General features: G+C 46.8%; 1 protein-coding gene across 3 annotated transcripts in view; it reads right to left on the bottom strand.

Annotated features, from left to right (window-relative positions):
- The window catches only part of Ankrd33b (ankyrin repeat domain 33B), a 78,596-nt gene that overhangs the window by 32,491 nt on the left and 21,474 nt on the right, over positions 1-24,631 (bottom strand). Inside the window, exon 2 of one of the 3 annotated variants that reach the window (XM_021183180.2) lies at positions 1,481-1,610. The exons of the other annotated variants lie outside the window; for them this stretch is intronic. Within the exon in view, the coding sequence (XP_021038839.1) occupies positions 1,481-1,610 (130 nt within the window). The remainder of the gene's footprint in view (positions 1-1,480; positions 1,611-24,631) is intronic. 3 annotated transcript variants of the gene reach the window in all.

Consider the following 24,631-nt stretch of genomic DNA (forward strand, 5'->3'; position numbering starts at 1 on the left):
CCCAGTTCCCACTTGTGTGGGAGAGTCTTAACTTGACATAGTTAAAGTCATCAGAGAGGAGAGAGCCCCAGTTAAGAAAATGCTCCCATGAGATCCAGTACCCTTGTAGATACCAAAACCCTGAGGTTCTCAAGTATCTTATATAAAATGATGTAGTAGGGGCTGGAGAGGTGGCTCAGAGGTTAAGAGCACTCACTGCTCTTCCAAAGGACCATGAATTGTTTCCAGCATCTACATGGTGGCTCACAACCATCAAGTAACTGCAGCTCCAAAGGATCCAGCACCCTCTTCTGGCCTCCCTGGGCATGACATGTGTGTGGGTGCACAGGTGCACACTAGGCAAAACATACATACACATAAAGTAAAATAATTTTTAATTTTGTAAAATGGTGTGGTATTGGTATATAACCTACACACATTGTATTGTGTGATTAATCCATCCCTAGATTATGTGCAGTAATTAATGCAGTGTAAATATATCAAATACTTAATATACTGTATTTTAAGCAAATAATGGTGAAGGAAAATGTCTGTATGTGCTTTAGTGCTGACACACCTGTCGTCTGAATGGTTTTATTGCTGTTGTTGTTTTATTTTGTTTCACTCAAGATCAAGTCTGGGGCCTTATCCTTGGATAGCAAGCGACTTACCACTGAGCTATCTATAGGCCCTATTTCAGATCCGATTACAACGGTTTTTTTTTTTTTTTAATCCATGTTGAATCTGCAGATGGGGAATCTCAGGATACAATGGGCTGACTGATGTATAAAGGCTAAGAACGTAGGGAATGGTCAGTTACACAACTGTTTGGAAAAGTGTAAGCATTTATGTTAAAGTGATTGAATGAAATGCTTGTTTCAAATGCACTCCGCCTGCAGCCTCCTGAGCTACATCCCAGCACTCTGAATGGACCACAAATCCCTGGGCACCCCCATGCCCTTGGTAATGGTGGCATATATATTCACTCCCAGAGATGACCTGACATGTACTTGAATCCACTTTCACAGGACTCTTACTAATTTAGTCTCGCTCTGTTACACGAATTCTCTGAAGCTCGAGGAGAGCTGTCCCTGGCGTTTCTTTATAGGTAAAAAGCAAGGTCACCTTCTCAGTGGATCTAATTACATAACTGTCAGTAAAGCATGGGACTGTGGCTCCAGGCCACCAGTACCACACCGCCCAGTCTCCGGGGTTGTCAGTGCTCTGAGAGGCAAGCAAGCCTGCCTTCCGGAGGTGGCTCTACGGTGAAGACTCTAGCTGGTGGCAGCTCCATTCTGAATCCTTCCTGATTCAGTGGCTAAGTGTGCTGTTCCAAGAGCACAGAGAGAGATGTGCGCTCTCTCCTGCATGCCAGTCAGCCCCTTCCCAGCACAGCTCTAGGCGAATCCATTTCCAGATCTGTGGGATGCATCCAGGAGTCACTGGAGCCCACACGGCCCAGCAGCAGAGCCCTGGAGGGAGAATAAAGGCCAGCTCTTACCTGCCTGCGCAGCAGTGATCAGGGCTGTGTTCCCTTCGCTGTCCTGCCAGTTGACGTCAACGTGGGGACACTCTGCTAAGGCCACCACGGTATCCACAAAGCCATGGTAGCACGCAACAATAAGGCCAGTCTAGAAATGAAGAGGGGAAGTGGGTCAGAGGCACACAGCCCAAGCGTTATCAGTGAGCTCTGAGGACCCTGAGGGGAACAGCTGTCTTCCAGGAGGCTGGACCAGAGGCAACAGGGACTGTGATGGTTTGTATATGCTCAGCCCAGGGAGTGGCACTATTAGAAGGTGTGGCCCTGTTGGAGTAGGTGTGGTCTTGTTGGAATAGCTTTGGCACTATGGGTGTTGGCTTTAAGATCCTAGAAGCCAGTATTCCACTAGCCGCCTTCAGGTGAAGATGTAGAACTCTCAGCTCCATGCCTGGCTGCACCATGCCTGGCTGGATGCTGCCATGCTTCCTGCCTTGATGATAATGGACTGACTGAACCTCTGAACCTGTAAGCCAGCCCCAACTAAATGTAGTCCTTATAAGAGTTGCCTTGGTCATGGTGTGTGTTTACATCAGTGAAACCTTAACTAAGACAGGGACCCCAGGGACCCAGATTTCAACCTGTTCAATTCTTAGGCCAATCATTTATTTATCTGCCAATGATCAACTCATGAGGCACAATGTGTAAGGATATCAACATGCATGCATGTGCACACACACACACACACAGCCAGTATCATGTGTAGCATTTGACAGTGTGGAGCAAGACAGGATGTGAATGAATGACAGCAGATAGGGTTACAGCTGACTCACAGGGAGTATTTGGACCCAGATTTGAAGGAGGCAAAAAAAAAAAAAAAAACAGAAGACAGGGGAACAAGGATGGGGAACAACGCAGGCAGAAAAACAGCAGAAGCAAAGCCAGATCTGGACTTGTCCATCAGGGGATTCCAACTACCTACCAGGGGGGCCAGAGACTGGGGCAGAGTGAAGTGAGAGAGTGGTACCCAAGCCCACAGGGCCATGAAGCACCCAGATCACTTTGAACAGTTGGTGATCAATAACCTGCATTAACTCAGTCTTCTGGGCAGAGTGTGGCTCCAGAGACGCATGTGCTGTGGAAGCTGAGCAGGTGACAATGACCCAGGGTGGAGCCTTGGGTAGGAGATATGTTTGGATTCTGGTATCTCATAAAGGAATGGACCTGGGGTGTGTGAGAAAAACAAAAGAACCAAGAAGACCCCAAAGCCGTACCCTAAGCAACTGAGTGGGTACGTCCACCATCAGATGAGGAGGTGGCTCTGGGCAGAGCAAGGATTTTAGGAGCCAGCCATGCAGATCAGAGTACACTGCATCTGAGAGGAGAGTGCTCTATGGCAACAGGGAGAGGTCCATGCAGGGAGATGGTCGGTTTTGGAGATTACTAATCAAATATCTGCCAAATTATCAAAAGCATACAAGCTGGGTGGTGGTAGCACATTATCTTTAACTCTGTACTCCAGAGGCAGCGGGCGGTGGATCTCTGACATTGTAGACACAAGCCTGGTCTACAGAGCAAGTTCTGGGGCAGCCAGGGCTATACAGAGAAGCCCTGTCTCGGAAAAACAAAAACAAACAGAAAACAACAACAACAACAAAAGAATGCATAATAATAAGAATCTTCTCCATTGCCAGTAGGGATGTAAACTAGTACAGCCACTACGAACATGGTGCAGAAATTCCTCACAGAAACAAAAACAGAGACACCCTCTGGCCCAGCTGTACTGAGTACATGCCCAAAGGACTCAAAGTCAGGACAAGACAAAGAAATATCTGTCCATCATGCCATGCAATGCCATTCACAGTAACCAAGACAACTGCCTAGTCCATCAACCCACAAATTGACGAGAAAATGTGGTCCAGGGGCCAGAGAGATGGCTGAGTAGTTAAGGTTCACTCACTGCTCTTTCAGGGTACCTGGATTTTGCTTCCCACCCCCCTCACCCCTCACCCCTCACCTCTCACCCTACCCCACTACACACACACACACACACACACACACACACACACAGCCCTTCCTGTTATCAGAAACTCTAGTTTCTGGGGTTCCTGGGCCTCCTTCTGGCCTCTGCAGGCTACAACATGTATACACGGTTCACATAAACAACACACCAGAGCAAGAACAGCATGAAACCACCAGGCTGCCAGCCTATGGTCAAAATCAGCCAGAACCTAAGGAAGACTAGGAAAGCTGCTCTTAAAGAATGGTCTCTACCTTCTTCAGGAAGATGGAGGAAGTCCAGGAGCTGGAGGAGCAGGAGGAGCAGGAGGAGGAGGAAGAGGAGGAGGAGGAGCAGGAGGAGCAGGAGGAGTAGGAGAAGAAAACAGGGGGAGAAAATGTGACTTTTCTGGAACTCATCTGGGTGAGGAGGTGATTGGCTTAGAAGCTAGGGCGGGGCTGAGACTAACAACCAATGAGTTCCTCATAATGTGTCCAGAGAGGCAGACAAGGCCTCTGTAGATGTGACTGGTCAGGATGAAGTCAAATCCACTGTGGTGGATGCCCTTATAGGCAGAGGGAGAAGATGGGGGGGGGGGGGGGGAAGGGGAGGGGAGGTCATGTGAAAATACAGACAGACTAGAGTTGGAGTGATGAGTCTTCCAGCCAAGAAGACCATGGACTCCTGGGAGCCACCAGGGCTGGAAGAGGCAGGAAGGACTCAGAGAGCTGAGCTTCTACCAACAGAATGTCAATCAAAGTCCTCTAGCATCCAGAATGCTCTCCCTCCCTCCCAGAGTATGTTATCACCCAGAGTGCTGTGCCTCCAAGCTGCAGGACAATGTCTCCCTGTTGCTTGAAGCTAATGTAAGGCCATAATTAACCTGGGAAAGATGAGGTGTACCCCTGTGCTTGCTCTCTTCTAGGGCTGTGGCAGTGACCACCATGGTGCAGGAGAGGGCCCACCTCTGAGTGGCTTTGATTGCTTTGTCACAGGAGAAAATTGGACAAGAGTTTTAATGGGGATGCTTGCAGCCTCCAGAATTTGTCCTTTCAAGTCCACTTAGCACAGTTATTCTCCAGGGAATTCATGTACCTGGTCACCCCTGCGCATTCCCATAAGAGTAAGCTGTCTCCCAAGCCCCCTCCCACCCAGCCCTGCCCTAGCTTCTAAGGCAATCACCTCCTCACCCAGATGAGTTCCAGAAAAGTCATGGGACCTAAGAGGCCCAGTGAGAAACAAGAGAGGTTGAGAAGCTGCCGCAACGAACATTGCTTTTGGCTCTGGCTAGCGGTGGGGTCATTAGGAGAGCCAGGGTCTAAGCAACCATTGTGACCTATGGAGGAGAATGGCTGTTGCTGCAGCCTGAGGAGGCACCTTCCACCAAGAAAGGTGAAGACACAGAGCCCAGGCTGTGTGAGCAGCTGCATCCAGCCCCACCCTAATTTTGGGACTCAGTGATACTCTCTTGTGTGTCTGAGAAATTACAAAACTCGTAGATCAAATCAGAAATAGAAGAGAGTGGGGATTCCATGCTGCCTATTGGGAATGCAGACGTGAAACATCCAGACAAGACATCCTAACACACGCACACACACACACACACACACACACACACACACACACACTCAAACACACACCACTCTTGACCAACAGAGCGCTGGCATTAGGAGGTGGGACCTTTGAGAGGTGACATATTATGAGGCTGGAACTATCATGAATGAGATTAGTGCCTATAGTATAAGGACCTCAGACAGCTCTCCAGGTCCTTTCCCGGCATTCAAAGATGGAGACCTGAAGAGGCTCCTCATCAGAACCTAGTCCTGCTGGAATCCTGACCTCTGGCTACAAAACTGCAAGAAATAAATTCTCATTGTTCATAAACCACACTGTCCACGGGGTTTTGTTACAGCAACCTCAGCTGGCCAAAACACTTATTATGACCAAGACCCAGGGTTACCTTCTCTGACACGCACACTTAAGGAGATGTTAACGGTCAGCTAATATGGGCTCTCGAGAGCAAGGTTTGGTGAGCAAGCCTCTTTCAGCACAGCCGGTGCATGCTCTGCTACACGGAGGGTACAAGCTTAAGTTCAGAGTACTCCCGCAGGGGACCAGCACAACCAGATCTCCAATACAAGTATCACTTAAGAGTTGGGCATGGTGGCATACAGCTGTAATCTCAGCACTCAGGGGGCGGAGGCGGCGGGATCTCAAACACAAAGCCAGCTTGAGCTACAGGGCAAAACTGACTCAAAAGTACAGAAAAGGAATGAGCTTCCACATGGTGCCTTTCCCATTGTCATAATTAATTGCCCTGCCAAAGAGTACTTGTTAAAGTTTGGTCTTTTGCTGTGTATTCTAATGCTAAAATACTGGCCCCTAAGAAATGGTTATCATGGGGACAAGAGAATCCTCATGGACACCAAGTGGCGCAATGTGACCTTGCTCCTTAATTTAGAACTATTGGCTGGATAAAGATGCTGACAGCCTATAGCTGGGCAGCAGAGAAGTTGGTGGGGTTTCGGTCCTAGGGCTTGGAGGACCACAAAAGAGAGAAGAAAGAGTGAGAGTGGAGGGGGGAGGAGAAGACACCATGGGGCAAAGGATCCGGAGAATCTGCCATAAGGGATAGCCAGTTGTGGTAACAGTGGACTAGACAGAACATAGCAAGCCATATCTCGGGGTTATTGATAGAGAAGTAGATACTAACACTTAGAGGGTAGATATCTGCCCAGCTCTGCTGCTTTAAAGGCTAATTATAAATATAAAAGTTCTGTGTCTTATGGATCACAGGGCCCCCAATGGAGGAGCTAGAGAAAATACCCAAGGAGCTAAAGGGAACTGCAACCCTATAGGTGGAACAACATTATGAACTAACCAGTACCCCAGAGCTCGTGTCTCTAGGTGCATATGTATCAGAAGATGGCCTAGTTGGCCATCACTGGAAAGAGAGGCCCATTGGTTGTGCAAACTTTATATGCCCCAGTACAGGGGAATGCCAGGGCCAAAAAGTGGGAGTGGGTGGATAGGGGGGTGGGTGGGAGGGTATGGGGGACTTTTGGGATAGCATTGGAAATGTAAATGAGGAAAATACCTAATTAAAAAAAAAAGTTCTGTGTCGTTTACCTGAGAACTGAATGGTCTAAGGTGGGGGTAGAAACCACTGACTTATTACTACTGCAACAGAGACTAGATCATGTGCCCACATGTTTCGAAGGAATGATATTGGTTGTTTTAAACTGACGTCCACAAGACAGCACAATCAACTCCATAAAGACTACCTGATACTCTCCAGCTAGTGGGGGTTTTTGAAACAGATCATCCATATATAAGGTAAAACTTTTTTGCAGTTCTTGAATTTTAAGGAGCAAGAGCCCAGAGCAGCTGCAGGAAGGCTAGATTAGCAAGCTGCTGGAGCTGGCAGTTTTTCTGCCGACCAGGTCACTGCACCAACTTCTCCATTCTCCTAGCTCAACTGTCAGCTCACGGTTGCACAAATGAGACAGAGTGCTCTCAGCTCATTGTGGGAACACCCAAACTCCTCCTGAACATCGCTGAGTGGACACATTGCTCTAACAGATGACTGAACACGCCATAACGTCCTCCTTGTGTGATTACATGCATGCACACGCACGCGCGCGCGCACACACACACATGCATGCATACAGTTTTTCTTATATCCGCAAAAGCACCTCTGAAAGCAACTCTTAAAATTGTCACTTCACAGTCACTGAACAAGACCCTTCTGTTCCTCTCTTAGCAGTGTATAGACCCTGCCAAAGCCTGGGGGCCTAAGGCATGCTGCACTTGGGTCCTGATGCTCTTGGGAGACATCCATGCAGCATGTCTGGATTTAAGAACAGATAGAGCCTGAGAACGTACACACAGCCCAACCGCTCTTGAGAAAAGCCCTAAGCAGTAGCTGCAGTTGCCACCCCGACAGAACCCTCCTCCTGTAAATACTCCCGTTCCACAGGAAGTTATATGACTCTTGGGGTCCCTGGGTCTTCACCCAGCCCTTCTCCTGGGACCAGTGTCACTGCGATACTACTACTGAGGGGTCTGTCCCACCCACCACCTGAGGAAGAGTTCAGAACAGGAAGCAGGCTTCAGATGATGGCACCCTGATGGTGTGAGCAAGATGTTTGGTCAGAAATGAAGACTGTGTGAGAGAAAAAGAGATGACTAAAGCTGGGGGTTCTGGATGAGACAGCAGGAGACAGGAAGCAGTGACACTCGCTCACTCGCTCACTCCCTTGCTCATTCACCACCACCACCCCACCCCTACCCCCGGCTTTGGTGACTATGCAAAATCAAGTCCCCTATCTTCTTGGGGACTAGTCCAAATGACCAGCATATCCACCTTTAAAATTCTAGTCCATGTTCCAGAATGAAAGGGGAGTTGCTCCTGGGCGTCTCAATTGCCAGTGGAGGAGCTACTGATAACCAAAGGCTGAAGGGGGAGATTTGGCGTTCTCTAAGGCTGTAGGCCTTCGTGGGCTGCCTATGCCCTGTAGATGGCCCGACATCTATGCACATGAGGCAGCTCAGGGGGTTACGTGAAAGAGAAGGACAGGAAGTTGGGATGGGTGTAAAGTAGGCAGGGTGGGAGGAACTACAGAGGTGGATACCATAATATACATTGTAAACATGTCTGAAATTCTCAAAGAATAAAAAGTATTTTTTTTTAAATTCCTCTTTAACTAGTTTAAATCCTGTCTTGGCTGAAGCGATGCGGGGGCTCCCACGTTATTGTGATCTTAGTTTGCAATGCCCCAATTTAGAGTAAGATTGACCATCCTCACTGTCCATCAGCCATCTACATTTCCACTCTAATAAGCAGCGTGTTTATATCCTTCGTCCATTTCCTTCCGGCTTCTTCGCCTTTTCCTCGTTGATCAGACTTTATGTATTCAAAGTCAGCACTGTCCAAGAGATATAGAATGGGTGTCATCAATGAAAGCCGTATAAAATGTTCTAATGGCCCTATTAATAAAAGCAATTATCCTAACAGTGTCTTTTATTTAACCCAACATATCGGAAATATTTCCATTTCAGCAGCAATTAGCTCAGAAGGAGGGGACATACCTACCCTCCTTGCTTCCTACTTACTTTCAATTTTGCCATCAAAGTTTTCATTTTGATGCAATAAAATAGTTAGTGCTTTCCATTATGGTAATGCTTTTTGTGACTTCAAAAATCCTGCCTGGGCTGGAGACATGGATCAGGGAGTAAAGGCACTTGCCAGGAAACCCTGACCACCTGAGTTTGATCCCCAGAACTCTCGCACGGGTGGAAGGAGAGAACTGACTCCACAAAGTTGTCCCCTGACCACCACATATGTGCCATGTGACTCATGCACCATACACACACATGTGTGCATGCACGCACACACAGACACACACACACACAGACACACACATGTGTGCATGCACACACACACACACACACGCTCGCAACAATAATTTTTTTTCAACACAAAAATGAGAAACCCCTCTGGTTGAGCATGGTCTTATATTGCTCTCATTCTAGTACTCAAAATGGGTACGCAGGAGGATCAGGGGTTCAAGGCCAGCCTCAGTTACATGAGAACTTAACAAAAAAAATAAAATTAAAACACCTCAGGGCTGGAGACATGGCTCAGCAGTGAAGAGCATTGGCTGCTCTTCCACAGGTCCTGAGTTCAATTCCCAGCAGCCACATGGTGGCTCACAGCCATCTGTAATGGGATCTGATGCTTTCTTCTGGCATGCAGATGTACATGCAGACAGAGCACTCATACATTTAAAAGAAAAAAGACTTAAACAAATCACCGCCTTTCTATTAAAGTACCAGAGATACTCATATTTAACCTGGGAAGTTTCAAGGTTTCCTATTTCATTGTTAGGTCTTTAATCCACTATTGCCTTAGTTTCTATAGGTGATAGATACTTTATAGAGGTCTAATTTTTCCATTATCACAAGTTGTGAACAAATTCTATCTCCCCTGCTCAGTAACACTGCACTCAGGCATATCAGTGTGCCCTTTGGGGCTTGGTCCCTCCCATCAACCACCAAGCTCTCCTGGTCCCTGGACGATCCTAACTTCACACTCTGGCATTGAATCTCCTGGCTCTTACACTACTTCAGAATTGCTACGCCGAGGGTGCTAAGGTTTGACTGTGTTGGAAAGTTAATGTCCAAAGTGGTGGTGCAGAGTGAGTCACCCTCATGTGTGGATTAGTGCTAGTTATATAAAGAGCCTCAGACAGCAAGCTCAGTTCTTGCTTGCTCAAGCATGTAGGCTCTTTAACACTTCTTCATTCTGCCGCAGAGTAACACAGCAAGAAAGGCTCTGCTGGACACAGCTCCTTGATCTAGAGGATCAAGGCTTCCTGGCTTCCCAAAGCCAATCACACTTCCATTGATTATATGATACTCAATGTACACTAAGTTTATTACAGACAGACTAAGACAGTAACCAGGTTTAGGATTTTGTTTTTTAAATCAAATCACATTAGCAGTAGAAAGAATAAATTGTACCAAGCACCAGGCTGTAGGCCCTGAGAGGACAGCGCACACTGCCAGCAATAGGAATCTCTGCATTTCTTAGGGAAGGACAAAGGAAGCCACTGTTCAGAGTCACTGACTTAATACTGTCACTCTATAAACAAGAGGAATCCACTGAGCCTAGCAGCAAAGCAAGTAGCTGGAAGTAAAAAACACTGCCCAGTGTTTCTCTCTGACCCACGTAACACTCAATATTCTCAGAAGTATCTCAAAGTTACAGGAGATACCACAATATACCAAAGATATCCAGGATACCAGAGACATGGGACATTCATGAGGCAAGACACAGACACAGACTAGAGTGCCTCAAGAGAGAGGCCTCATGTGACACAAGCAACAGAGTCTGAGAGACAGGGCCACTCAAGCCCGCTGGAGCCCAGATGATGCCACCATGAGCCATGAATGACAAACATGGAGTTTCACATTCAGTGGTCTGGCTGAGCTTCTGCCCCACCCCCCCTCCTGGAACGGGAATGCTTATTCTGTACCTCTGTATCCTGGAAGTGTGTGTATCAGGCACTTCTCTTTTCACTGTAACTAAATACCTGACAATAATCCACCTCAGAGGAAAGCTTTGTTTCCCCCTTTCAGTTGAGTAAGGGGTACAATCAGCTCTGGTGGGGGAAGCCCTGATGTCAGCAGGAGACAGCTTCTCACATTGTACCTTCAGTCCGAAAGCAGAAAGAAGACAGGAAGTAGAGCCAAGCTCTAAAACCTCAAAGCCTGGGCCCCAGAAACCCACTTCTTCCAGTGAGGCTATACCTCAAGGTACAACAGCCGGAGACCACGAGCCAAAACAAAGAGCCCACAAACCAGGCACTGCACATCTTTCCACCTTTCACCCCAGCATGCAGGAGACAGAGGCAGGCAGATGTGAGTCCCAGGTTAGCCTGGTCTTCATAGTGAGTCCCAGGCCAGCCAGGGCTACATAGTGAGACTCCATCTCAAACAAAAAGCCTAAGGTAGCAGTTCTCAACCTATGGGTCATGACCTCTTTGGGCATGGAAGTGGGAGGGTGGAGGAGGGTTGGGGGGGGGCAGTATCGAATGACTCTTTCACAGGGATGGCCTAAAACCATAGACAAACAGATATTTACGTTACGATTCATAACTGTAGCAAAATTACCATTATGAAATAGCAATGAAAATAATTTTATGGTTGGGGGGGGTGTCAGCACAACGTGAGAAACTGTAATTTAAGGGTGGCAGAGTTAGGAAGGTTGGGAACTTATGGAGGCCTATGGAGCTATTTCACACTGAAAACCTAGCAGTATCTAACTCGCTCTTGATGCTCACTAGAGCTGACAGCTCAGAGACTATTTTGAGTCTTTGGGATGACTTTGAACTTTGAGTTTTGTACCAAGTTAGGATGCTAAGACTGTGGGGACTCTAGAGATGGATTACTGCACGCTGCATTGGGATCCACTTAAAAACCTGGGGCCCTGGGCTTGATGGTTATGACTTAGGTGATACATTTGGGTGTCAAGTTGACCAGAGGCAAGCTTGGGATGATGACCCTTACCGGCAACCTGATCGGATTAAGAGATGACTCGGGCAGCGGTTTTCAACCTTCCCAATGCTGCTACCCTTTAACACAGTTCCTCATGTTGTGGTAACCCCCAACCATATAATTACTTCCGTTGGTTCTTCATACTTGTAACGTGCCACTGTTATGAATCATAATATAAATATCTGTGCTTTCCAATGGTCTTAGGAGACCCCTGTGAAAGAGTCCTTCAATCCCCCAAAGGAATAGTGACCCACAGGTTGAGACACACTGGCCGAGGGCATTACTAGCATCTACCTCGGGGCTTTGTACGTCAAGTGTTTCCAGGGAGGTTTAACTGAGAGGTGACGGTCTACCCTAAGTGGTACCCTCCCATGAACTAGGGTTCCAAGCTGAATTAAAAGGAAAACTCCAGATGAATTCCACCCATCCTTTCATCTGCCCAGATGTGAGCAAGCAGCTCCCAACACTAGGCATGACTTGGTCCCTCTGTCAGCCCATCCCTGACTAGAGGGGTGGCATCCCTGAACCATGAACCAAAAGTCTTTCACTTTAGGCTGCTTCTTATTGGGCACTTGGTAGTACTTGGTAAGAGACGTAACCAACATACTAAAATACAGGATGATCGTTGTCATGTCAATAACCATGAAAAAATTACTGGATGTTATATTAATTGTGGCTAACTACATATAATTAATGCTACTTAGCTTGGAAATTTCCCTCTAGGCTTCAACCAGGATTTGTTATATGCTTAGAAGACGTGAGATCAATGCTGGTTCCTGCCCCCTCTCAAAAAACAGTCCTTTTAAACTAGGACAAAGAGTTAAGGAACAATTTTTCTATTGTATGATTTCATTAAGCATTTAAAATGATATGTATGAAGAAATTTAATCATGAAGAGAGCATTAAATAGTAAAATAAAGTAAAAACAAGTAAGCTTTTCTAAAAAACAACTGAAAAATTAACTGTTAACAATTCAACAGGGGGTGGGGGGACCAGGAAGAAAATCCCCAGGATTTCAGTGTGACTGGCCTGAATGAAGTCATTTCTCTTCAATAGTAGTAAGCCTCATTCTTCAGTAATGAATGGTTGGTCCTGTTTAATAATCAAAAACTTATTTAAGAAAAGAAAACCTTCAGCAAAGCTCCTCATGGCATGCCTTTAGTAAGTGCATGGGTTGTGAAGACACACTACAGGAGAGAGAAAGCTGCCTTTTGTTCCACAGAAAATAGAGGGGCGGTCCTGATAAGCTTACCACACCAGCCGTCAACCAATAAGGGAACAAGAAACTGAACCTCTCAAAGGCTATAGCTTATGATCAACTTTATGGACTTCTGGGGGAAGAAAAAACTCCATACAATTCAATATAGGAACCTAAATTGCCCACTAGTGTCAGACTCAAAGAATTAAACCCCTTTGAACACATAGAACACATTGGGTTATCAGCAGCATTTCCAATTTCTTTATCTGCAGGCCCTCAGACATCAACTCAGTCTACTTAGTGTGTCTGTGTATGGTCATCTCTATGTGTACGTTGGTGCATGAGTCTGTGTGTGATAAATACATGTGTGCGTGCACATGCATGTATACATGGAGACTAGAGACTGAGGTCATGTGTCTAAGTCAGCCTCTCCCTAACTTATTTTTGGCACCGTGTCTTTTCACTGAACCGGATACTCACTGATTAGTTAATCTGCCTGGTCAATAAACCCTTGGGGCCCATCTGTTACTTGCCCCAGACTCCAGAGCTCCTGACATTTTGAGGCGAGTGCTGGAAATCCCACCTCGGGTCCTTATACTTGCCTGGCAAGTGCATTATACCTTAAACAATCTCCCAGTCTCCCCGCAACTTTTTAAAAGACAATATCTTCACAAATACCGAGCTGGATGCACCAGGCTAGTTTATACTAGATGAAGGGCGGCAGGATTCAACACAACCAACGCAAAGGGTGGAGAATGAACAAGGTGGCTGATGAGTCCCTCAGACTAACCCAGTTGGATTCACCCTCTGCTCCAGCCACTCAAGGGAGGTCTCTGGACCGATAACATCAGTGTTGCCAGGAGCTGGAGAGAAAGGCACACCTCAGGCCCCAGCCCCGGCCCCCAGAGTCAGAGCATACATTCTTTAATAAGCTCCCAAGTGGCCTGTGGGACCCGAGGCAGGAAGATATGGGACAGGGCTGTGGGGTGAATGAGGCTCTCAGCTGAGCAGTGAAAGGACATGAGGCCAGAAGATGCAGGCAAGAATGCTGGGTGAGCAAGAAGGCTCTCGGCTGGGCAGTGAAGATGCTCGCACTGCCCGGGAACCCAAATCCACATGCTTCTCCTTCAGCAACACCAGGCACAGTCCCCCGCGCCTTCCTTTGTTTTCCTTTAACTGTGCTGTGCTTAATTTTAGTGAAGAGGCACATCTACTCTCTTGCCTGGTCCTGTCTTTCTCATGGTATATCCTAATAAATTCTTACCTATTTCTAATCTACAGACCCACAGTCACCCTCAAATGCCTCCTTCATGATACTACCAGCAAGCAGGCTGCATCGCTGAGAGCAAATGATAGCCCTGTGGCCAACAGGGCAAAAGGTCATGAAGAAAGATCAGGAAATGGTGGCTTGTATTTTGTCTTCTAGATTTAAGAATACATAGGTATAGTTCTATCTGCTAAGAATGAGTAACTAGACAAATATCCACAGAAAGTCAGCTCCCGGGAGGGGTGTCATACTGCCTCTAGAATCGTCTCCATACACTACCCTACAAGCAGGGACTGGTCGCCAGCTAGGCCCTGGTAGTGTGTAGAAATAGGAAGAGGAACCCAGAAGATGCGTGTGTGAGGTCCTTCCTCTGGGGAAACTGGGTCTAGGGAAGGAGCCCAGGAAGTAAACAATGCAATGCGAGGTGACTCAGGGGACAGCAGGTGGAAACCAGCCATGCTTTGAGAGGGGTTGGCACAGAGCAAGCAGAAACTTCTTAGGCAGGAAGGATAGGACCATGTCACAATTGCAGAGAAGCCTCCAGGTGAAGGTGGTTCACCATCAGGGCCGAGGCTAAGTCAGGTAGAACCACAGTATGGTCCTCCAGCATGGAGTGCAATCAGACTTTCCCCCTGAAAGCCTGGTTCTCCAATGGGAGGTGAGGAGGAAAGATAGCCTTCCACTTTCTTTTATTTTTAAAATAGTCTTTAAATACATGCTCCTGTCTGCTTTAAAAAACAAAAAACAAAAACCCAGGCTGCTGCCTCATTTGTGATTTCAGACGTAACTGAAACTGACATCTGTCTGTCTGACTCATAGCTGTCAGGGGAAATGACTTCAATGAGACATTCTGGGCTTTGGAATGTCTCTGTGCTTACAGGTGTTTGTTAATGTCTCCTAATGTGCTTTCTTTATGTAAAAGAATTTAAATTATAACCTTTTTTTCCAAATGTGAAGGTGTTCAATATCCTGAGTCACCGGGGAGATGCAAATCAAACCGGCAAAGAGACAGCAGCACACACCCACCAGAGAGGCTAAAATTAAAAAAAGACTGACAATACCAAATGTTGGCGAGGGTGTGGGGCGCGCATGTTCCCAGCAGACGGGGGTGTGAACACCACTGGGAAGCCAGTCTCTGTTAAAGCTTAGCATGTGCCTGCCTCATGACACAGCAGTGCCACTCAGAGACACGCTCCAGAGAAAGAATATCTGTACCCAAATTAAGACGGATACAAGAACATCGGGAGCCTGATTCATAACTCACAGCCCCAAATGGCAAACAGTGTGGATGTTCATCACCAAGAAGCCTAAGGAAGCCAGTATGACAGATCATGCTTTCTCTCAGCTGGGGCAGGAGGGGAGGGGGCGACAGGAAGGAAGAAAAGTGAAAGGGGAATCAAGTGAGTAAACCTGCAAATACACAAATGTAGGAAACAGCTTTAACAATAAACGAAGAAAATCTTGCTACACGCAACAACACTGATGGATTGATTGTAAATATTCCACTGAACCAAACAGCCAAACCCCCGGGAGGGCTTGCTGCCATATAACTCAATTGTACCCGTCTGAAGTACTAGTCTGAGGAGGTTCAAAGCAGGGATTCCAGGAGAGACCTGGGCACTTGTGTTCACGGCTGCCTTGCTCACAATAACTCAAACACCCAAGGCATCAGCAAATGGATAAGCAACGTGTGGTGTACACACACACACACACACACACACACACACACACACAAAAGACTTTCTCCACTCTATGAGGAAATGGACCTCCAATGCATGCCACAGCATACATGAACCTGGAGAATAGTGTGCAAGTGACGTAAGCCAGGCACAAAGGGGCATATATATCCCCACGTGCATTTTTCATTGCTGGGATAAAATAATTTGCAACCAAAAAACAAAACAAAAACAAGACAGCAACAACAAAGACTCAAAGTTAGGGTTTCTGTTGATTTATGGTTCCAAAGGGGAGTCCATAATGGCAAGAAAAACATGGCAGTGGGCGCCAGGAGCAAGACGGTTGGTCACATTTTGTCACACAGGAAGCTGGGAGAGCTAACCGCAAATGGAGTGAGCTATAAACTCTCAAAGCCCACGCCCAGTGCTGTCTTCCTTCCAGCAAGACGGTACATCCTAAGGGTCTGGTGACCTCCTCAAACAGCACAATCAACTAGTGACAAGTGTTCAAACACCTGACCTGAGGAGGGGAGTGGGATTGCTCATTCATCACCTGACCTGAGGGGCATGGCAGGATTGCTCATCCAATCACCTGACCTGAGGGGCGTGGCAGGATTGCTCATCCAATCACCTGACCTGAGGGGCGTGGCAGGATTGCTCATCCAATCACCTGACCTGAGGGGCGTAGTACCATTGCTCATTCAAACCACTACAGTCTGTTTATGTGAAACACAGAGTAAGCAAATCAGTAGGCTAGAGAGCAGGGACTGGGGGAAGACAGAATTGGTGATGTCTTCGAGGTTACAGGGTTGTTTCTAGTGCTAAAGCTTTGGAAACAGTGGTGGTAGTTACATAGCATTGTGAAAGTCATCAATGTCACGAAACTGCGCTCTTGCAACAGTGGCTAAAGGAGATAGTTTTGTTACATACACTCACCACAACGTTTAAAAACAATGACATACGGGGCGGGGGAGGGGGGAATACATTGAGCTGTTCCTTTCAAACAGGGAGGGGAACTAACAGGTGAACGGCTTCTCCCTACAGCTGTTAAAAAAGAAGAGGGCTGGCGACGAGGATCAGTAGATCGGAACTATTGCTCTGGCAAGGACAGAAGCTGGGTTCCCAGCACCGATGTCGGGTACAACACAGATGCCTCCAATGCAGATTCTATCTTTGGATTCTGTGGGCTCCGACACACACACACACACACATCTTTTTTGTTGTTGTTGTTTTTTGGTTTTTTGAGACAGGGTTTCTTGGTATAGCCCTGGCTATCCTGGAACTCACTTTGTAGACCAGGCTGGCCTCAAACTCAGAAATCTGCCTGCCTCTGCCTCCCAAGTGCTGGAATTAAAGGCGTGCACCGCAGCCACCACCACCCAGCTACACACAAACATCTTAAAAAAATAAAACATAAAGAAATGCAAAGAAAAAGGCAATTTAAGAGATACACAGACAAATCTCAAAACCCTTTAAAATGAATGAAGAAAACTGGGCATGGGGCAAGGCTGTGTGATTCCACTGAGGCTCCACCTGGGTTCTACTGATCCCCAGATTTAAAGCAACCTATGTAGTGGCTATCTCTGATGGACAGGGACTCACTAGAAAGTGGGCAAAAGGAAGCGTACTGGAGATGGAGACCTGAATCTTGGAGTGGGAGGTGACCATACATGTGCAGATACAGCCACATACGCAGCATATGGTTATTGATGTGTCACACATGTCAGATGACCATTGAACTTCCTGCTGCCCACAGACCTCACAGCCATCATGATGTCCCACCGTGGATGAACTGATTGTAATTTACTGTGCTGACAGTCATGTGAGATCATAGCACATAGGTGATACTCGGCCCATTATATCTGATCGTATGTATGCTCCTGGGTTGTGCATTTCCTATCTTATACCTTTCATAATTTTCATTTTTTGTATATGTGTATATATGAGTACACATACATGGATGTTCGTGAATGTGAAATTGCATATGTACAGGTGTCCAAACAAGTATTGTGCACGTTTATAGAGAACAGGTGTCAACCTCTGGGTCATTCCTCAGACAGCAACCACTCTGTCTTTAGAGACAGGGTCTCTCACTGGCCTGCAATTCATTGAGGAGACCAGCTGGCTGGTGTATGAGAACAAGGGAACAACTCGTCTCCACCCCACAATGTCAGGATTACAAGCGCCCGCCACCACACCTGGCTTTTCCTATTGTGGGTTCTGGAGATCAAACTCAGAGACTGGGCTACCTCTAAAGCTCTGAAGAGCTTTATATATCGTTTTACTAGCAAAAAAGAATGTTTTGGTAAAACAGGATGTTCTGTTATGGTTGTTTTTATCTGCACCACAAGACCACAGAGGACCTGGCCCACCTCGGCTTTCAGGAACACAATATGTGGCTCCAGTACACCACCTGACAACTCATTTTCAGAGGGCATACCTACCCTCGGAGTGTACGGCCAAACCTGTTGAAAATCATCCAGCTGCTAGAATGTACACGCTCTGCCATACCATACATAAGTGACACCTTCACAAAGCACTGTTAACATAACACAGGGTAGGGCAGACCAAGCACTGCAGTGCTGGAGGGCAGAGCCACAAGCTGGAGCTAAGAGCACTGTAGCCACTGAATGAGAAAGCAGCATCTCCCCAGGGTGGAAAGAAAGCAACTACAGGGAGAGAAGCATGAGGGAGTGAGCAAGGCTGAGGAGAAGCAGAAAGATCTACCTCTGATTGGGCGCCTGAAGAAGGAAACACTGGGGGAGGAGGGGGGAGGGGGGAGGGGGAGGGTTAGGACTCTTTGTAAATATAGCAAGGTGCAGAAAGCCAAAACCATTTAGAACAATACCCATGTGCACACCCAACATATATCAATTGGAAGGATAGGTTCATATTAGCATGAAGCTGAGGTTCGGGTTCATGTCTGCAAGTGTAATTACTTGTAAAGAATGCTGGGATTACAACTGCACTCATAATGAAGTCATCCTATTGCTTTGGTGTGTTTTCTTCCCTGCCTGGAACAGATTGTCCAGCTATTCCAGGAACAATAGATGCCTCAGGGACAACCAAGCCGGAGTCACCAACTCCTGAGCCAGCCGGCCATAGCAGCTCTGCCGAGTCCTACATTTAATTCTCTAAGAAAACCCTTCCCCCTCCAAGAAGGTTTTCCTGGCCTCCCAGCTATTCAGCTTCAGATGGACATCATTCATTCAAGGGAAAGCGCTGGTGACTTCCAGAGTCAGAATCATCCAGAAGGCCGTGACCAGAAAAGGCAGGGGAGTGTCAGCGCGTAGCGACTCACAAGTGATGGTCCATTCTCAGGAAAGCATGCAGATCCCTGAGGAAGGCTCAGCACACCCTGCCACACCACACAGGATTCTGAGCCTTGATCCCTCTCCTTCAGCTATTACTGTCTGAAACAGAACACAATGCACACCCCAAAAAGACATGTGCAGTGAGTGGGGTGTAACGACACAAATGGCAGCCTTAGGCTTGGAGAAGCAAATGCAGGAGGGTTCCAAGTTCGAGACTAACATGGGCTTTCTGACGAGATGCTGTTTCAAAATAGAGATTCATACAGGGTGGGGGTGCATCTTAATTCTTGGTGTATATGAATGTGATCTTATTTGGAAACAGTGCACTTGTGGATAAAAATCTAAAGATCTTAAGGGGTCATCCAGGAGACAGAGAGAAGAGTACATGAAAATGGGAGTTATGCTTAGAGCAATACCATTATACACCCAGGAGTGCCTGGCTATGCTAGGGACAAGAAGAGGCACAAGAGCCACACATCAGAGACAGAGAGCATGGTTCTGCCATCTCCTGGATTCCTGACTTCCAGACTTCTGAACTGTGGGATTAGGACCCATTCAGTCTGAAACCAGCACCCCTCCCCAACCCAGCACAAGGCCAGTACTGCCTTCTTACTTCCTCCCCTGACTCCCATCATGCTCAGGGTGTCACCCTTGCCCCATTTCCCACTTAGGAAACCCCCATTCCAGACCATGGCTCAGCTCCTGCTGCTGAGTCCCCATTGTAGCTTAGGCCTTCTCTATAGCCCCTCCCATTCAAGGACCAGGCCTCAGGTCTCAGGAAACTGACTCACTGGTGATGAGCAGCTCTCATGTGGTTCACAGGGGTGACAGTCGGGTGACAATGACAGGTAATTTGTCTAGATGTCCCCTCCAAGAACAAAGCTGTCAGACCAAATGGTGAGTGACTACCTCAGAACTATGGGGGGGGGGGTTCCCTTCTCAGTGGGAGCAGCAGTTCTCTTCCCTGTGGCCTGCGAACTCTGTTTCTCATGCCTCAGTGAGGGAGGGCATGTCTAACGACAGCAGTTTTGAAAAGCAATTTCAATCCTGTGTTTATAAGTCCTTTCAGTGCAGTAACTCATGCGCACGAGCTCTGGAAGATCTTGGGGAGTTACAGGGGATGTGAGGGCTCCTGATGTCCCTAGAGATGGTTCTTCTATTGAGCAATGTAAGGCAGGAAGCCAAAAAGAATGACTTCTTGGCAGAAAATGAGGAGACAGGAAAGGAGTTCACACAGCCGGATTCCAGGAACCCAGAGCAGCTAAGACTGGGTGAGATCAGCAGGGGGAGCGCACAGAGTGGGTACAGATGACAGATGAGAAGGTGGCTTCATAGGACTGCTGGCACAACTGCTGGTAGTCTGTCAGGGTCAGGTGTGTGCCAGGGTGGAGGGTGACTGGAGGAGGCAGCAGGGGACAGAATCCAGGGTCTCAAGGTGAGCAAGATGGGGGGGCCTGAGCTGGAGACACAAGGGAGTGAGAGACTGGCCCAGAGAGAAGCCAGGAATCCTGGGATCCCTAGATTCTATTCTTAACGCCAGGAAATGTATTGTAAAGATGAATACAGTTATGAGACAAAGAGGGGGTGAGGGGGAAAGAGAAGTTGGCTAGCTCTCTAATAAATTTTAGCATTCTAAGAGGCAAGAGAGTATAAATAGGGATCAGTCTGGGCTAAACAGTGTGTCCTACATATTCCTCAAAGGAACAGAGAAACCTTGTCTGCAAACCCGACTCTTTCAAGAGCATTAACTGAGTGGACACACCTGCTCCCTGAGTACCCTGGTAAAGCTATTTGGGGAGTAACTGAGACTTCCCTGGCTGCAAACCTGGAGGCAGGTGTGTTTGTTTCATTGTCTCACAGGGCTACATCTGACAGCTGCTTTTACTCTTTCTTTGTATCAATATGCAGATTCCAAGCTTTGTAAAAAGATCTTGTGAGAGAGAAAGTGATTTAGACCCTGGGAATTTTACTAAGTTTCTAGTAGACATCCAAAACATTGTGCCCTGTTTCTTTAATCAGACATTTCTTTTTCCTCCTGGGTAATATAAATATCAAACCCAAGTAGATATAAACTGATCAGCTCAAATATATAGAAGGATATCAGTTATACATAAACCAAAAAAGATGAACATTCGTTACACACACACAAACACACACACACAGCAATTTACTTGACGGGTATAAATAAAGGAGCCATCCTGCAGCTTCCATCCCTGGAGGGAAGTGGGGTCCTGACAGCCTCAGTCGCACCCCGTCAGTGGCACCTGTTGTAAAAGTAGGTATTTGGCACACTTGCAAAACCTAAAATAAAATCTGACTGTGCCATGCAGGCCTGTATTGAAAGCCCTTGTCATTTGGGTACCTTTTCTTCTTCCAGCGACCGGAAGGCTGGGTGAGCTGGTACCAAGAGGGACAACGCAGTTGACTAAGCAAACACACAGAGCAAACACTTTGCAAATGTTTGCTGCTGCTTTAAACCAACTAAAGGAAAATGAAGAGGAGGCCATGGGGCAATGCACACCAGCAGGGATTCCAGGGTTCAGCGGCTTAAAGGGCTTGCGGCCAAGTCTGCTGACCTGAGTTGTTCTCTGACCTTCACCGATGCGCCATGACTAGCACACACATGTGCACACAGTACATAAACAAATCTTTAAAGAGACGACACAACAAGATCAGGAAGAAGCCATCCCAGAGCTTAGGATTCTAGGAGATGTGGCTCTGGGAGGCAGCGGGGCTCAGGAAGTTCCAGGCCAATCATTTAATCTAAGATCCTCACCATGTAGAGAATTTTATGCAAGAATCATTCGCCCACAAGCAGACAGTAGATGAACACTTGCCATCTGTGACTTACTGAGAGACCCTTGTCACCTCCTTCCGGCTGCTCAGAGTCACCTTGGCTGCAGCTGCAACACTTAGTGCGCTTGCCCCTTAGATCCCTCTAGACTCAGATGCATGGAGGTTGATCATATGCCTCAGAATATTGGTTCCTAATACCTGGAGCAGTGAGTGCCTAAAGGAAGTTGCCAGGGTGGAGCGGGAGAACACTAGTTTTGCTTTTTGTTTTGTAAAGAATAATAAGTTAATAAATAGCTAAGGCTTCACCACCAAAAAACGGATAAAGACGGAGTAAAAGGATAGGCCGAGATAGCGTAAAACAAATCACCACACCGAAAGGTGATCCTGTCTCACCAGGTGACGCTTCACCAAGTCAATTCTGCGTTACAACAACAGTACAAAATGACAACACAAATTTACTCATTTTCAGTTTGTGAAATCAGACTAGAAAGTTGAGGTCATAGCATAGTTACAAAGTCAAGAAAATGTCGTTAATCTTGTCTGCAGAAAGAATTGAAGACAGAAGGAGAAGTGGATAGTGAGAGGGCTAGGGGCGCGAGGAAAAGCTGAGAAACAGAGCCAGAAGTGAAAGGTATGGAGCTGAGGTCAAAATAAAACAGGCAAGGGTGGGCGTGGTGGTAGACATCTACAATCTGAGGCCAGCGGAGCTCAAGTTTGAAGCCAACCTGGGATACAGAGTGAAAACCTGTTCTAAATACGCAAGCACGCAGGCACGCAGGCACCCACGTACGCACCTACGCACTCACTCACGCAAGCACGCACGCAAGCACGCACACAAGCATGCCAGCCATACAAGGAATGAGAATAATACATGCAAACGATACAGATGGCTGGCTAGGTCTGACTCAAAAGGAGGAAAATGAGGGATAGGAACAAAAATCTCCATCTGCCACAACAGTGAGTCGTGAACATCACCCTGATCTGATAAATCAAGACTCATCATGAGTGAGCAAGTTCCCAGCCAGAAGAGCGCCGGTCCCGGCCAGATGGAATGAAAGTGGAAGTGAATAGGGTGGAAAGTGATCCATCACTCTGGGCAGCAGCCAGGCAAGCGGTCTGGGGAGAAAACCACCACAATTCGCTGCAAGCTCTCGGGCTTCTAAATGGTTTTCTAATGTGTCTGATACTTCAGCAAAATAAGAGCGGAAAACAAAACGCGGGAGTGAGAATGCAAATAATGGGATACAGGTAGAGCAGACGAACCAGAGATAACCCTTTGTCTTTAGCAGTTAAGCATTAAAGAAATGCCAGGATAATGGAAAGAATACACAAACAACTTTGTTGGGCAAGTTAATAGCCAAGCAATTAAAACACATGCCTAAAGCCAGGTGTGGTGGTGGCACCGGCCTGCAAACCCAGACCTCAGCAGGAGGCAGCAGGATTGAGATCTTCAGGGTAGCCTAAGATAAAAATCGACAACATGTCTCAACACGCCCACCCTCCACGCACACTCACCGAGCATGGTAACTCATGCCTCAAATCCTAACATTTGACAATCTGCACTGTGCTTTAAAGACCAGTCTGGGCTACGCAGTAATTTCTGGACCAGCAGGAACTACAGAGTAAAACCTTGCCTCAGAACATAAAGCAGGGGGTGGAGGGGGTGGGAGTTAAGGAGCCCAGGAAAATGGTTCCTCAAAGAGCGCTTGCTGCCAAGGCTGGCCACTAAAGTTCCATCTCCAGGATCCATAGGATATAAAAATAGAATGGAGTTGCTGCAGGCTTTCCTCTGACCTCCACACACACACACACACACACACACACACACACACACACACGCCATGGCTTGCATCCTGGCCCTTCCCACAAAAACAAACAAAAGAACAAACATAAAAAAATTAAGGACAAAAATAAAGGTATATGTACGTACATATACACATACATCCTAAAACATTTTATTAATCAAAAGACAAAGAAGCATTTGGGGAGCACAGAAAGAATGAAATACATACATATGTAAGTGTACTAGACACACTTAAATACAGCATTCCCTTGCTGCTAAAACAAGCAAAACTAAAAGGCTGTTGGAAAACAGCAACCAAAATGAATGGTACAGTAATGTATTAGACATCAGTCTGAAGTACCAATCGTATAATTATGATATTATAATTATAATTATCCAAATGGGGAGAGGAAAGACCAGGACGGCCCCAGACCAGCAAAGAGCTAACGAGCACCCGTGAGCTTCACACCCATCAGCAGGCAGAGAAGGTAAATTAAACCATTATTGCAATATCAAATACTGAACAATAAAGACACCATTTCAGAACTCCACAGAAAGCATGTTATTTAATTGCTGGTGGTGGGCAAACACTCCCGGCCATGTAAGAAAAATAAGGCTGGATCTTAAGCCCCGAAATGAATCAACAGACATAAAGACCGTAAAGACCCTGGGAAGAATTCAGATGACTCCCCCTATCAACGTGGCTTGAAGCTCAGTGGCTAATCCCAAACCATTAGCAAATGGCTGACTCTGGCTGTGTGAAAATTCAGTTCTCCTCAGCAGGACTATGTAAAACAAACCAGAGACTGCTGGTTTTAATGACAAGATGGGGCATCCTGCACACTTTCTCTTTCACTGAAACCAATTTAAAAAAAAAAAAAAAGACTAAATATGTTCTACAAATTCCACAGTTGAGTGTGGTAGCCTATTGAGAGGAGGATATAGGCAGACCAGCCTGGTCTACACAGGAGTTCCAGGCCAACTAGTACTACACCATGAAATGCTGTCTCAACAAAACAGAAATCTAGCAAAAACAAAGAGGAAGAAAAAGGAAAGAAAGAAAAAGAAAGAAAGAAAGAAA

The sequence above is a fragment of the Mus caroli genome, chromosome 15, assembly GCF_900094665.2.
Source record: "Mus caroli chromosome 15, CAROLI_EIJ_v1.1, whole genome shotgun sequence".
In the NCBI taxonomy this organism is placed as follows: domain Eukaryota; kingdom Metazoa; phylum Chordata; class Mammalia; order Rodentia; family Muridae; genus Mus; species Mus caroli.